The sequence below is a fragment of the Ictalurus furcatus genome, chromosome 12 (assembly GCF_023375685.1).
Source record: "Ictalurus furcatus strain D&B chromosome 12, Billie_1.0, whole genome shotgun sequence".
Lineage (NCBI taxonomy): Eukaryota > Metazoa > Chordata > Actinopteri > Siluriformes > Ictaluridae > Ictalurus > Ictalurus furcatus.
The window spans coordinates 7,395,595-7,411,098 of record NC_071266.1 but is presented as its reverse complement, the minus strand read 5'-3'; the positions used below and the strand labels follow the sequence as shown (position 1 = coordinate 7,411,098).

The 15,504-nt window shown below is 37.6% G+C and overlaps 1 protein-coding gene across 2 annotated transcripts; it reads left to right on the top strand.

Moving 5' to 3' along the window:
* The first annotated feature begins 2,112 nt into the window (after window positions 1-2,112).
* Window positions 2,113-13,177, top strand: LOC128616087 (apolipoprotein L6-like). 2 transcript variants are annotated; one of them, XM_053638588.1, is made up of 10 exons: window positions 2,113-2,201; window positions 2,773-2,835; window positions 3,506-3,541; window positions 3,628-3,687; window positions 4,666-4,803; window positions 7,120-7,230; window positions 10,300-10,422; window positions 10,678-10,717; window positions 11,883-11,928; window positions 12,163-13,177. In XM_053638588.1, the coding sequence occupies exons 1-10, from the start codon at window positions 2,193-2,195 to the stop codon at window positions 12,893-12,895; spliced, it is 1,359 nt and encodes a 452-aa protein (XP_053494563.1). In that variant the 5' UTR covers window positions 2,113-2,192; the 3' UTR covers window positions 12,896-13,177. The 2 variants fall into 2 exon arrangements, with proteins under 2 accessions (XP_053494563.1, XP_053494564.1); XM_053638589.1 differs by lacking the exon at window positions 3,506-3,541.
* Window positions 13,178-15,504: the final 2,327 nt, after the last annotated feature.

The window sequence follows — 15,504 nt, the reverse complement described above, 5'->3', positions numbered from 1 at the left end:
CCCTTCTTACAGCTACTTCCCTCTGCCTCAAAAGTTTCTCTTTGGGAGTGTGAGAAAAGTTAGCTAGCCAACTAACTACAGTAAGATTCACAATATGTCAGTTGTTCAGCCAAAATAAAGAGCTTGTCATAAAATTTGGTGTGGAGAAACCAGCAGTATAGATGAAAATCTCGATTATGGACAATTTAGTTTATACTATACACTATAATATCAGCTGAGACTTATAATTGTTGTCCAGATCAATATGGCAGCGAAGGTAACGTAGGATAGAGTGGCTAACGTGGCGTCTATTTATATGTCTGTGGGTGTCATCATCAGGCTCAAGTTCAGATAACATTTGATGAAATTATACAACTAGTTGTAAGAAAATTACGTTTCCATGACACAGTTAACCTAGCTTCCTAGCTCTGAAGGCACATGCACTCCACAGGATTTGTACTGCCACGGACGCTCCCTCGCCATACTCGCCCTGGATGACACAATCCATGTGATAAAAATAAAATCTTGGTAGAATCTACTGGTAGAATGAATGCACATATTTCCCCTTCCAACTAAATGTGATGTTGCCAGCTTGGAAAAGTAGCACTGCTGGGCAATACTTGTATGAGAAGTAGTGTTGCAGTGACCATTCTTTTTACTGTCACTGATTGAGGTGATCGGTCTATTCCAAAAAAACACAACTGTTTATAAGTGTGATTTCTGACACTTAAATTTCATGTAGGTATTGCATAATTGCAAAAATGGTTGATATGCAGGAGGTGGAAAGTAACACACAGTCATTACAGGTTATACAGGTTATACAACTATACTTTTGGGTATACTTGAGTATAATTAAATTGTACTTACTTTTGCTACTCACAGATATAAATAAATGACCACGTATAATATGTGTGTCTCATTTGTTTAATTGGGTTCTCTTTACCTACTTTTAGGACTTAGGTGTGAAAATCTGATGATGTTTTAGGTCATATTTACGCAGATATATAGGAAATTCTAAAGGGTTCACAAACTTTCAAGCACCACTGTGTGTGTGTATATGTGCATGTAAACGGTGCACTTACCAAAAAAATCCAGAGATTTACTGTTTATATGGTAATAAGAGTTCTTCCTCATTAGTATTAGGTTGTATACAAAGTTTATTCCTTATAACTACAATAAAGCAACTATTTTTGCATAAAGCAAATATTTTGCAGTACATTTATTAAATGTAATTAAAAACTAGCAAAAGTTCATCAAGATCCGAAAAATACTTATCAGCTTATGTAGCTGTTATTTTGAAGGGGAAAAAATGTAGGGAAAAAAACCATCCAAAACAAAATTACAAAAAAAAAACAAAACAAGTCAGCTGATTAAACACTTGTCATGAGGTGTTACTCCTGCTGGCTTGGAATGAAAATCTGCACACATTGGACTGTGGACACACATACACACCTTTGCACTTACTTTTAAAAAATAATCAAATAATGCAAAAGACATGATGAAATAATATTAATTTTGTTGTTTACACAGCAATACATTTTATTGTGGGCAGCAAAAAATGAAGGGTCAGTTAACAGCTTTCAACTGTAATATATTATATAACTAATAAATCTCTTTTTGGACAAATTATAAGTAGGTATTTGTTCATGAAAAGCACATCAATTTAAACAAAAAGTCTGTATATATTAAAGGTAACCGTTGGTATTTCTCAGTTACTTTTGAAGGTAGATAAATCATTACAGTAAAAATAACCAGATTGGTTCATATTAGTGGGGCACGGTGACTTCGTGGTTAACACGGTTGCCTCGTATCTCTGCCTGTTCGTGCAGAGTTCGCATGTTCTCCCATACTTCAGGGGTTTCCTCCAGGTACCACAGTTTCCTCCCTCAAAGACATACATTGTAGGCTGATTAGCATTTCAAATTTGTCTGTAAAAAGTAAATTGTCTGAGTTGGCACCCCACCGAGGGTGACTAGTGATGTTTTTAATGCTTTAATGCCTGTAGCAGTGCAGTGCCATGTTTAATGCAGACCCAAAAAAAAAAAATAAAAAATTTGAAAAAGTGAGCTGACAAGTGGTTCCACATTCCATCAGGTACGTTTCATTTTGAAACAGACATTTGTGTTTACCTTAGCATAAGCGCCTCAGTTTATTGCTGGTATTCGGACTAGACGGCATCTAGTGTAGTCAGTGGATCTGACAACATTATTAAAATGGCAACGGTAAGCATGAAATTTTTACATAACTCGATTTTTACATTTGAATGTAAAATTAATATTTTATTTAAAAATTTCAAATTCAGTTAAAAATTCAAGCATCTCTCTGAAGTACTAATGACCTGTTACGCATCTTGTAAGCAAACAATGTTAATACTAAATTACATACTTGTTTTAATTCTGCGGATTTTATTTAAAACCTTTTTGATCGGTGGTGTCTGGTTTAAGCACTACTTTAAAAAAAAAAAATTAAAAAATTTTTTTTTTTTTTTTAAATTGCACTTAACAAGAAAGAAAGTGAAAGAAAAAGTGTACATACACTTCAGGAACAACAGGTCACTAATGTTTGTGATTTGTGAAGTTTAGGGTGAAAGTTTTCATAGAACAAATATGCATTATAATTAAAACAGACAATATTAATTGTGGAAAATCTGAAATTACCATGTACTTTTCTCTCCTCTAAAACACACCCAGTTTAAAGTTTTATAAACCAGAATCAAATACAGCCATTTTATCATCGTGTGACTCACTGTCACTGGATTGATTGATTTTGTTTTATTTCTGAACCTCTCCATAGCGTCCTGCTCCCGCACCCAGGGCTGGCCTCACAAAACAGAAGGCAGTATGGTTCGAGAACATGGTATGTTGGCATATATTACACAATCTGCTCAATTTGTTTATTTATTAATTTTTTTAAACACACCTGCCTTACTTACAGTTAGGCCTTATAGCTCATCCTTTTGTGGATAAGTTTTGAGCCATTCTTTTGTGCATATTTATGAGCATTACTGTTGGCTGGATATTTTTGGTTTCTCAATGCAGCAGTGACACTACAGTGTTTAATAAAATCAGTAATTATGCTACTGCACATAGTACCATCATACCAAGACCGCGCACACAAACACAATAAATTTCACAATAAATTAGACACGGAAGCGAGGGCTGATCAAGGCTGTCAGTCCATACCTCAAGCATGGGCGAAAAATGTAGTCTTTCAGATGACTTTACTCCCTTTCCTCTATTGCCTGCATGGCACAGCATACATAAGTATTTTTTCCCATGCCAACAGGTTTTGTACTTTGTAGATATCATGCCACCAAAAAAACGCCGAGACATCAGGAGCTTTTTCCCCACCCAAAGCACAAGTAATAGGTAGTAAACTAACTGTCCAGTAGCCACATTTAAAATGAAAACCTGTTAGCGACCAAACGTCACCAGCCTTGCACTGCAGAAAGTAATGTCAACTGATGCTTGTTAACACAGTTACCTAACGTTAACTAGCAGCTAACCCTGGCTTCTGTCATCTGCAGGCTAGCAGTCAGGTTTCTAGCTGGAACATAAAACAGGTGCATATATGAAATTATGTTGAGTTGAATTTTAGTCTAGAAATCCCATGAAAATGTCATCATTTAATGCAGGAGTTTGTATGCAGGAAACGCAGCAGCAGGCTGAAGTAGAGCAGGATGGAACAGCTGAGCCTTCACGGCTTCAGGTGAGGTCCTAATTATGAATTATATTTTGGAATTGTAGGGAGGCATCAGCATTAAAGTTAGTCTTTAGGATGTTCAGAAAATATACAGTATAACCTTTGAAAGTCAACATATTGGTCATGAGTTTGTGTTGAAAAAAAAAAATCTCACATAAGAACATCATAAGATCCTATTCACTCAATATTAACATTTCCCTCAAAAATAAATGGGATCCAAAGTTAACAAGCAATTTCATAGTTTACTTTCTTTTAGTCTTTGATCTGTTGCTTTGTATAATTTGTATTTAAATGTAAATACAGATCTTAGTGTAAATATAGATGTTATATTTTAATAAAACATTTGGTTGTTAACATTAAACAGGGGTGGGTGGGTGTTCCTACCAATATTGAGATCAAACCTACACCCTTGCTTAATGGTATATGGTTATATACACCGATGCCTCTATTATTGAAACTGGGGATGTATTCCTGTATCAGTGCCATGTCTATATTATTAATATACACATAAAATAAATTCAAAAAAGACAGCTGACAAGTGATTTCACATTTTTAAGGCCAATAACTTTCGAATCCAAATCTTTAAGTTACTTTCACTCGGAAAGCTGTTGCCTATTGTGTAAATAAATTGATTATTTTAACTGAATAAGGCTATTTTCCATTTTATCATGCAAGTTGCTTTAACTGATTTCGGATCCTAGCCATTGCTATAAGTTATTTATAATATTTTATCCCCTGGGAATGAACTTGTTTTGCTAAAATTGTATACTTACAAAGTGCACATTTATGGTAGACTGGAATTAGATCATGTAATATTTTTGAATATTAATATTTCTCTGGATGCAAAATGCAAACTACCAAAATTATATAATGATTTATATATTTCTGATCAATTTAAAGGTATTTCAAAAGCAATTATTCATCTTTATTGCCCTTGTGATTAAGAGTCTAAAACTGTGCATCATTGGCATTTCTATTAATCAGGATAAGAAGCCACCATCAGTCCTACCCAAAACCTACAAGATAATCAAAGTAGTTGGGCAACCCCTACCTGGCATGGTGCATTCCTACTCTCTGCCAGAGTCTTTCGGACAGAATGGAAAAGAAGCAGTCACTGTGCAGGTAATGGGATTACATGATTTCCTTGCATAGATATACTGTACTTTTACATTTACACATTCATACAGAAAGACAGAAAGTGCCACAAACATTGGTGCAAGTAGTACAAGCACCAATGATACAACATTACAATTATGGCATTTCCAAACGGAAGGGAACGTTAATCAAAATTTAGTAAATCCAACTACACCACCCTGTGGGAGAAGCAGGGAAATACTCCCAAATAAAAAGGCACACAGAAGAAGTTTGACTAATCGAAGGCAAAGAACATGAGAGTGGGACATGAGTATCAATACAAGTTACAAGTTACATTTTATTATAACACTTAAGCATCATTAAAACTTAGCATATAAATATAAGGTCACTCTCCCATGAAGCCAAATAAGAACGCTAAAACTATCACTTCTCCAGGCCCAGGGTTGGCAGGAACAAGACAGGCCAGCTGCAGCTCGGGAGGTCACCCAAACCCACCTTAATTCACACCAAATTATTAAACACTACCTACACCATAAGCAAGTTGTAGTGTCGGCACACTGAGCACGCTGTAAAGCTCACCACCCAATGAAGTCAGCTAGCCTCCCCTGTCCCACACCAAGACTCACTGGCTCCTGGAGGGGAAGAAAACGCATGTTAACCCAGAATTACACAAAAACACTAAACAATAAGCAAAGAAAGAAAGAAAAAAAAAACCCAAGAAGGATTACAGACAACGTGGTGTGGTGGCTATAACACTCACTCCCACTGACACCACTACATGCAATAGAGGCAGTTAAACAGCGCCTAAGCAGAACCTGAATTACAGTTAACAATAAATAAACAAAGTATAAAGTATAAAAAAAGTAGAACTACTATAGTATGGAGACAATAGGACATAGCAACAACATACACCCAATCAATAGTAAGGTGATAATGTAGGAAAATGAACCTGAGAACAGGTTCAAGGCCCAAATGATATAAACCAAAAATACAGCCAAAAACAAAAATAGCAACAAACAAATTGACAGTGTAGCAATGAAAAACAGAATAAAAGAAGAGAAGACAGAGCAAAGCGCAAACAAGAAAAACAAGAACTTACACAAGCAACAAAGTAACGCTGATATGCAACGTAGCGGAGACGAGGCACGTAAACAAACAGCCCAAGCATGCAGTCATGCAACACAACAAAAGAAAAGCCCGTATGCGAACCAGCCCACAAGAATGCCCATAAGCACAACCGCCCAGAAAAATATCCCTAAGCAAAGTAGCCAAGAAAAACAGCAGTGGCGTCACATGTAGCGTCGTCAGCTAGGGATTGGTCATACAGAAGATTTGGATGCTCAACTCCCCAAACTTACCTTAACACAAAGACCAGAGTGTCAAACTAAATCTCCCAAGTCCCATTGTGAAAAAGAGAGAGACGTACTTACCATTAGGTTAAACAAACACCAGATGCGAAGTTGTATGATTACTCACAGGTACCGCGGCTCAGTATACCACCTTCATTCAACCACCTTCATTCAACCACCGGCTAATGTCGTAATCACTGAACGCAACTCATGCGCCACCAGCTCTGCTCTAAAACTATATATAAACATATTACCCTTGAGATGTTCACCTCATTACACCGTGAGCAAAGCCTCAACGTACCTGAATGGAACCGGAACTCACCAAGACAGATATGCGCTTGCCAGAGTAAGGATCCTTAAATAATTTGGTAGCTCCCACCTGCCGAGGACATACCCCGAACAGGGCCAATAGAAAAGTTAAATCACTTATCCTACCACATAAGTAAGGAATAGGCTAAAACATAATGGGGGCATGCTGTTATTGGAAAATAATTAATGACAAGGTGGTGTGAAGTTGACAATTTTCAAATAACTGCATGTCACAAGCTGCCAACACTAATCATTTTAAACAACAAAGAAATGCAGCTTATCATGTTGCCAAGAAACCACAAATCAGTCATTGTTGAAGACTTTGCCATGTTGGAAAAAGTTACAGGTTTACCTCAGACTGTTAAAAAGCACTGACAGTGGAGACTCATTCAAAAAAAAATTCACCATTTCAATAATTACACTTTTTTTTTGTGAAGAGTCTGCCATACAGATCCCTCTGTTAGTTGTTAACCATGGAAATATACAGTAGAACTAGTGGACTGATATAAACCTTGCAGCCTAGTACTACTGTTCGAGCTGATGTTAAATATTAATCTACACCTTCTAACTAATCAGATTTGAGCATTTAACAGCACTGTGGTATAATTACAATTAATGTGCACAAAGAAATAAACTAAGCAGATAAACCAATATCATGACCTGTGTTTTATATGTGATACCCAAGAGGAATAAAGGCATAGAGGATGACATCCAGTCCTTGACGGTGCAGTGTACAAATCAAAATTTGGTGGAATCCAATTTTGGTGCTCAGGAGAAACCACATACTACAAGTCAAGTGAGTAGAATGACTTATCTAATGGATGTTTCTGGGGCTTCTTCAATTCTACATGCTCGAATACAGTGGTTCCCAAGTACTACAGTCCCGTAGTACAGTCTTAAAAATACACCAATGAGTCAAAACATTATGACCAATTGCCTAATATGCTGATGGTCCTCTTTGTGCCACCAAAACAGCTCAGAAGCGCCGAGGCATGGACTCTACAAAACCTATGAAGGTGCCTTGTGGTATCTGTCACCAAGACGTTAGCGGCAGATCCTTTAAATCCTGTAATTTGTGAAGCTGATAGACCATGGATTGGATTTGGGTTTTTTTACAGCACATTCCATAGATGTTTGATTGGATTGATATCTGGGGAATTTGGAGACCAGGGCAACACCTTAAACTTTTCATCTTGTTCCTTAAACTATTTCTGAAAAATGTGTGCAGTATGTTAGGGCACATTATCCTGCATCAGTGAATAGAATTGCCATGAAGGGGTGTGCAACGATGTTTATGTAGGTGGGGACCTAAAATTGCCCAGAGCATCACACTCCAACCACTGGCTTGTCTTCTTCCCATAGTGCATTGTGGTGCCATCCACCTATGTAAAAGGAAATGGGGCTCATTGGACCAGGCAATTGCTCCAAGGTCTTGTTCCAAAGCTTGCATGCCCACTGTAGGTGCTTGTGATGGTTGACAGGGGTTAGCATAGACACTCTGACCAGTCTGAGCCTACACAGACCTATATGCAGCAGGGTGTGATGCACTGTGTGTTGTGACATATTCCTCGCATAACCATCCTTAACATTTTCTGTGACTTGTGCCACAGTAGCCCTTCTGTTGGTTTGGACCAGATGGGAAAATCTTTGTTGCCTTTACACATTGATGAGTGTTGGGTGACCAACACCCTGTTGGTGGTTTATGGTTTCTTCCTCTTCGGACCACCATTGGTAGGTACTCACCACTGCTGACCAGGAGCAGTCACAAGCCTTTCAGAAATGTACCGCCCAGATGTCTAGCTGTAACGTTTTGGCCATTGTCGCTCCGATCTACAAGCCTACCAATTTATTTCATAACCATCACACTGACTGTGAGAACAGACTGTTCGCTTACTGTCTAATATATTCCAGATGTTGACATGCGCAATTGTTATCAGATAATCATCATTATTCGCTTCATGTGAGTGGTCATAATGTATTGGCTCATTGGTGTAAAAGTTAAATCCAAAGCTACCTGAACGGTACACTTCTTTGGTGTGTCCATCTGGATAAACCCCATGAAAGAGGGTTTTTGAATTAGAGACGATTAAGAACCATTTTTCTGATAGTGTACTCTTGCATTGCACTTTAATCATTTTCTTTGCTGTAAAGAGGAAGTGCCTGTTTAATGGCTAGTTAATTGCATTATGTGTATAAAGGTATCATTTGTAGTACATGGATTTTTATTTCAATTCAATTGTATTTAAATTAATCGGTACATCATTGTAATTATATACAGTAATGTGAAAACATAAGTACACCAAATGGGAATTGTTGGCTTTTTTGACATTTTTGGACAAGCAAACATTTGATTCTCTTTGAAACAGTGCCTATTAATAAAGTTGATACACTCTATCAAATGACACCTAAAATTGACATTTGGTAGTAATTTATCACATTTTCAGATCCATAAAATTAGAATCAGGTGTTTAAGATTGGGAGCCAGTGATTAGAACCTGCTTAGGGAGTGCAGGTAAAACCTGTCTCATTTATACCCCTCTCACATCTAGTGTCTGGTGTTCCTTTTGCTATTGAGGTGTGTGGTGTCATCATGCCAAGATCTAAAGAGTTCTGTAAGGCTTTCAGAAAAAGGTTGTGGGTGCCTATGAGTCTGGAAAGGGATTTAAAAAGATCTCCAAATTATTTGAAATGCATAATTCCATTGTCAGAAAATCATCCACAAGTGGAACCACAATAACAGTAGACATTTTTGGTGCAGACCAAAGACAACTTTTCAGGAGAAGCACCTCAGACCAACTGTGAAGCACTGTGGTGGAAATGTTATGGTTTAGGGTTGCTTCGCTGCCTCAGGGACTGGACAGCTTGCATTCATTGATTCATCTATGAATTTTGCATCATATCAAAGAGTGCTTGAACATAATGTGAGGCCATCTGTCCGAAAGTTAAAGTTGAACCAAAAGTGGACCTTTCAACAAGATAATGATCCTAAGCCCATTAGCAAATCCATCAAGGAACGGCTCCAAAAGAAGAAATGGAGGGTTATGGAATGGACTAGTCAAAGCCTGGATTTGAATCCCATTGAAATGTTGTGGGGAGATTTAAAAAAAGCAGTGCATGCAAGAAAACTTTCAAACATCTTGCAACTGAAAAAAATATTGCATGGAAGATGGTCAAACATTCCAGCAAGCCTAGTGGACAATTATGCAAAACGCCTACAAGAAGTTATTTCTGCTAAAGGGAGCAATACTAGCTTCTGAGGGTGTACTTACTTTTTCCACAGAAGAATAACATGCCCATTGATATTTCTGTTGAATAAATGATTGAAAAAGCTCATTTTCCTTGTGGTTTTGTTCAAGTAAGAGGCACTGTTTCAAAGATGATCAAACATTTGCTTGTCCAAAAATGTGAAAAAAGCCAACAATTTCCATGGGGTGTACTTATTTTTTTCACACAACTGTATTTTGTGGTAAATTAAGGTGTGGCGTGCTGTGCCACGTCTGTACATATCTGATGAGTGCATGAATGCGTTCAGTCCACATTCTGGCATATTTGCTGTAGAATGTGTTTTTGAGGCCAGCCCTACATGCCATTCAAAAGCATTTTATTATGCTTTTTCAGGTATGTGGAGCCAGAGAATGTACTACTGAAAGATTTCATTATTAAATCCACACAGCATATGCTTTACTGTGAATACAGCCCTTAGGATTTTATATATAGCCCTACATTTTATAAACAATACATAGAATTCAATATGTTTTTAGGCAATGCAATAAAGAATTTTAAACAATATTATAGACAACATATAATACACTGTAAGAGAAACTTTCAGAGCATGTTTCCATGTTTTTTACCCATATGTTTCTAGGTGCTGGTGACTCAGCAGTCTTTGCCTGGAAATCTTCAACAGTTTAGGAGGTCTAAAGCATTTAGTGAAAGAAGTTTTTCAACTCTGAAACAGAACTTCAGTCAGGATCACCAGGACTCACAGGTTGGCAAATGACTCTGTAAAGTCAATTCTAAAAAATGTAAATCTGTATAATAATGACAAAACCAAGTCTAATAGCATTTTCCTAACTGACTTGGTGAAGATCATCACAATTTCCTTCTTGGAAAAGGTCTCAAAATGCCTCCAATACAATACACAGATTTTATTTCACATAAGAAATAAACAAAATGCAAGTATATGAATTACAGCTGTAGCACATCTACTGGGTTAACCGACCGTTTCTCTTCCCTATTTTAGGGCAATGTAGACATCATGGAATGGTGGCAATCAGCCAAAAGTAAGTTTAATAACATTATATTAATATACCATATTATACATTTACGTTTACCAGCAATGGCTCCTGGCAATCCTAAGATTTAAATTTTCTGGTTGCTAGTACAGAAATTTCACCACTGAGCTACGATTGCCATATGTTATATGACATGTAATTCCCAGTCTACAAGATCCATATACAATAAAAAAAAAGAAAATATTTTTCTGCATTATGGGTTATATTTAGATTTGAGTTAATCACACAAAATCAAAATGAGTATTTAATAAGGAAAATGCACGCATCTGTATTCAGACGTCAGACGGAACTACAGACTTAAGTGCTATTCAGTGAGTTGCACACACAGGGTGAAGTTTCCCTAAAACAAAAACATATCTTAGTTATGCATTATTGTGACCTTGGGCTTCAGCACATTATTGTTGCTATTGTTGCCATCAGTACTTTTTTTTGATCCTAGATTTTTTTGGATGGATAAAGGAAGGCATTTGTGTTTGAAGGCGGTGATCTAGATGCTAATTAAAAACCCTGTCTCACACACCTTTACTCAAGAAATATCTGGCAACCTCAAAGGCATGGATTATATGCAGATACTTTGCATTATCTGTATGATGCACCCAGAAAATTGACTTCAGCCTAGAACACACTACAGGATTTCAGCCGTGATAATCCAGTTGACGACTCATTTTGGCCCCCTAGCCTGGCAACTATTCACTGTGCACACCCCTTGCAACCAGTCGTGTAGTGTGCATGATCCAGTGATGCTATTTACTGATATTTTCCAGCATATTTGACTTCGTCGGTGATCATTTGTGTAGTGTGAAACCCTCTACTATTTGCAAGTACAGCGATGAGAAACAGCTGGTAAGAATTCCATAGGAAATAGAATTCAGGATTTGGGGTCAGGCGTGTTTCAGCTGGGGTCTTTCCAGGTGACAGATCGTGTAGAGTATGTTCCTCATCTGAAAACACCAAACAAGTGATTGCAAGCGATTGTGAAAGTCATGTAGTATGCATGCAGCTTTAAGCAACTACATAACTCCATCTCTGAACACATAACTTTCCCAGCATAAATATTCACATACCTTTTAGACTTAAGTCGATGCCTCTGAAAACAGCACTAAGTCACTGAATCATGTGTCTGACATTGCATATGGACCTTCCTTGTTTTCAGCCTGGAAGGATCTTGAATCACCTGGCCCAAAGAAATTTGATGCAAAGTAAGTGTCAAAAAGGAAATACATGAATGAACTATGACTGATGATTTAAAGGTACATAACAATGGGGTATTATTTTCAATCATTTTGCCTTTATTTATTACTTTTTTAACTGTGATATTGTGCCGTTTTTTTGTGTGGCTGTTATGAGGGTCCTTGAAATCTGTGAAAATTCCAATCATTTATCCAGATCACTATTTTACCATTATGTCTGTCTTTCTCTATTTCTCTCTCCAGAGCATTCACACAAAAAGCTGAAAATCTAAAAAGAGCTCTTTGGGTGTTTGATTACCTCCTGGCTGAACGAGGAGCAAATCTGCAGGGTCACGTTATAGAACTACAAGAGGTGGCCGATGGCATTGACAAGGTCCATAAGGGGGTGAAGATAGCAGGCATTACTGGGGGAGCTGCAGGGGCATTAGGAGTTGCAGCTGCTGTTGGAGGTGTCATTCTTGCCCCAGTGACCATGGGTGCTTCATTAGCAGTGACTGCAGTCGGAGTTGGAGTTGCAGCAGCCGGAGGGGTCACTGGAGCCTCAGCTGCCATCACCAACAAAGTTCACACCAATATGGACAGGAAGAAGGTGGAGACAATCCTGAAAGAACACTCTATACAGATAGAAGAAATTGAGAGATGTGTCAAATTTATCGGCACACATATAGTGAGTCTGAAGAAATACGACCTTTCCACACTGAAGGGGGTGGATTGGAATTCACTGAAGATGGCTAGAATGGCACATAATTTTGGAGACAGTGTTGGAGCCATTGGAGAAGTCAGCAAGTCCTCAGGTATGATCGAAGGCCTTACGCTGGGCTTGGACATGTACTTCAGCAAAGAAGACTCCAAGCAACTGAAGAAGGGCTCAGAAACCAAATTTGCCAAGCAAATCCGTAAGGTGGCAAAGCAGATGCAGGCAAGCCTTGATGAGCTGATGAAGTTCAAAAACATGGTTGAATCTGAAGACATGTAGAATGAATGTATATAATGGAGATTTGGGTTATTTGTGGATTTATTATTCTTAAAGTGTTTATTCTTCTATTGAAAGTTGGAGAGCAATGTAACTTGAATCTAGTTTGTAGCATCATGGTTTACATGGGGTTTTGTGAGTTATTTTTGTTATGCTGGTGGAAATATGTTGGCACCATTATCAAAGCTATTATGCCTGTAAATATGGTCAAGTGGAATATAATGACAATTTTTATAACAATTGATTCTATGGGTTGAGAAATTGAAATAAAAACTCTCTGGGACATATAGTGGTGTAAGACCAGTCTGAATTGCATTGCAGTTATGTTATTGAAAGTCTGTAGAGCTTGAATAATCATAGCTCTTTAAAGGTGTGGCAGATCTCTAACATTTTAAATGGATGTACACTTTGAACAGTTGCAAAAATGTTTGACATTCATGAGTCACAGGAGTGAAAAGTCACAACCTACAATCTACTTTCATTATAGTACTTGAGTGCATGGTTTACTGTAACCATAAATTTTTGTATAATTCAATCATAGTACTTGGACTTATATATCAAATATTCCATTTTGATACAATTATTTTTGATCATTATGATCATTTTGATCATACTGAAGTGCACCAAATTCACTCGGCAACACTTCAGATAAAAGTCAGCAGTTTAGTCAGTGTCTGAGACAGTGGAGACAGATGAGCATCCTTGGTCCAATTGATCAGACATCATCAGATTTAAATGCCTCAACAGAAACAGCATGACAAATGATTTGCAAAATATGTGAGCCACATCCTGCTGAAATATTGACATCTTACAGCTCAACATCAACCCACAGGTATCCATTGAGTGAGTTAGTTTAGTTGGCAGATCTTTTGATATTTTCTAGTATGAAATCTCTGTATTAAACTTAAGATGTCACTTTCAAACATCAAAGTGACTGCTTTTTCTGTTAAATATAGCCATGTAAATGCAGCTACAAGCTATAGGTAATGCTCATTGATTACACAGGTAGATGTTGACCTGCTATGGCATTACTGCCTGTTGCAGCAAATCCGGTGCCCATAGGATTATCGCTTTTCCTTCAGCCTTGCCATCATGCCTAACACAACCAAACTATACAGGCCTCCCCAGTGAATAAGGCTGTAGCAAGCCCCACTGGAACCGTTAATGCATGCTCAGTGCTATAGTTTCTGTATGGTTTCCTCCTGTTGCACCTAATACACTCAGGGATGCTTGCCTAACACAACCAGAGCCATGCATACATTCTCAGTGATTAAAGCTGTGACAAGCCCCATTAATGCATGCTCAGCACCACTGATTCCATTTGGCATAGGTCAGCTGCAGGTGGGTCAGCCAGATACCACCACGCAACAAAGTTTTGTTCCTTTAACCCCAGAACATCTCCTGAAATTAGTCCTTGGGTTAAATGTTATTACCCCAACACTTTTCCTTTATCCTCACCGCGAGCCAAAAGCTGCATTTCTCAGGATCTTCAACCAGGTCTTTCAGGGCCTTTCCTCTGGTTTGCTCCAGTTACTCCCATGTCCATCAGGAGGCAAAGAGTTGATGTTCCAACAAAACCACGGCATCCAGTAGATGATGGTTCTCCAGCCAGCCTCTGACGAGATCTGAGTAGTTCAGTCTCCTCCTCTCAAAGGCAGATTCTAGAATAATCTTTAAGAAACATCTTTGTGAGATGGCTAAATAAAAGCATGTCTGAATTAACATGAGTCCTTGTGTTCATCTTTAAAGTCAGAGCTCATTATCATCAGGTCTTGTGTGAATTATCATAATGGCTCAGTTCAACAGATTATTTCAAATCTATTTCATACTAAACCCCACTGAGGTTTCTTATTTCTGATGAGACAAATAGTTTCCCTGACATGTAAAATAAGCTTTATTTTGATACTGGGTTACATTTACATTTTACATTCATTCATTTAGCAGACACTTTTATCCAAAGCGAGTTACAACTAGGGTTAGAACTAGGTCTTTGTTTTCTCTTCCAAAAAATGCAGATTTTAAGTTGTAACTGAAGTCCAAGAGCCTCATACTATATATTGATGGCTTGTGCTTTGCATTATTGTTTTTCCTTCAGAACTATGCAGCTCCTGACAGAAAGAGAACAAGAAATGGTAATAACAAAGATTAAAGTCTCCACCTGTTTCTTTTTTGACATACAGAGTGGAGTGAAATATACAAATCCCTCAACACATGCATATAATATAATTCTTACAATAAATAAAATAAAACATAATTAAATATTACAATTACAAATAGTCAGTATTTATAACCTCCTCCACCTATATGTCATGTATCTATTAATATGGTGAGACAGCAGCCAGAGAAGAGGATTGGATCCACCACAACCCTGACCAGGATAGAGAGGTTACTGAAGCTTAATGAATTAATTATTATTGTAGGATATAAGAATCAGAAACAAAAATCTGAATCAAAATCAGCATCAATGCGCTTCATTGGCATGACAAGCAATGTTATATTTATATTGTCAAATCTTGTATGACATCATAAAAAACTACTAAATACTACTACGAGTAGTACCTCCTCCTCCTCCTCCTCCTCTACTACTACTAAAAAATATTTAAAAGATTTTA

Coding starts and splice junctions, on each gene's coding strand:
- LOC128616087 (XM_053638588.1), top strand. Junction 3,688..4,665: donor CTGAGCCTTCACGGCTTCAG/GTGAGGTCCTAA, acceptor TCTATTAATCAG/GATAAGAAGCCACCATCAGT. Junction 10,423..10,677: donor AGGATCACCAGGACTCACAG/GTTGGCAAATGA, acceptor TCCCTATTTTAG/GGCAATGTAGACATCATGGA.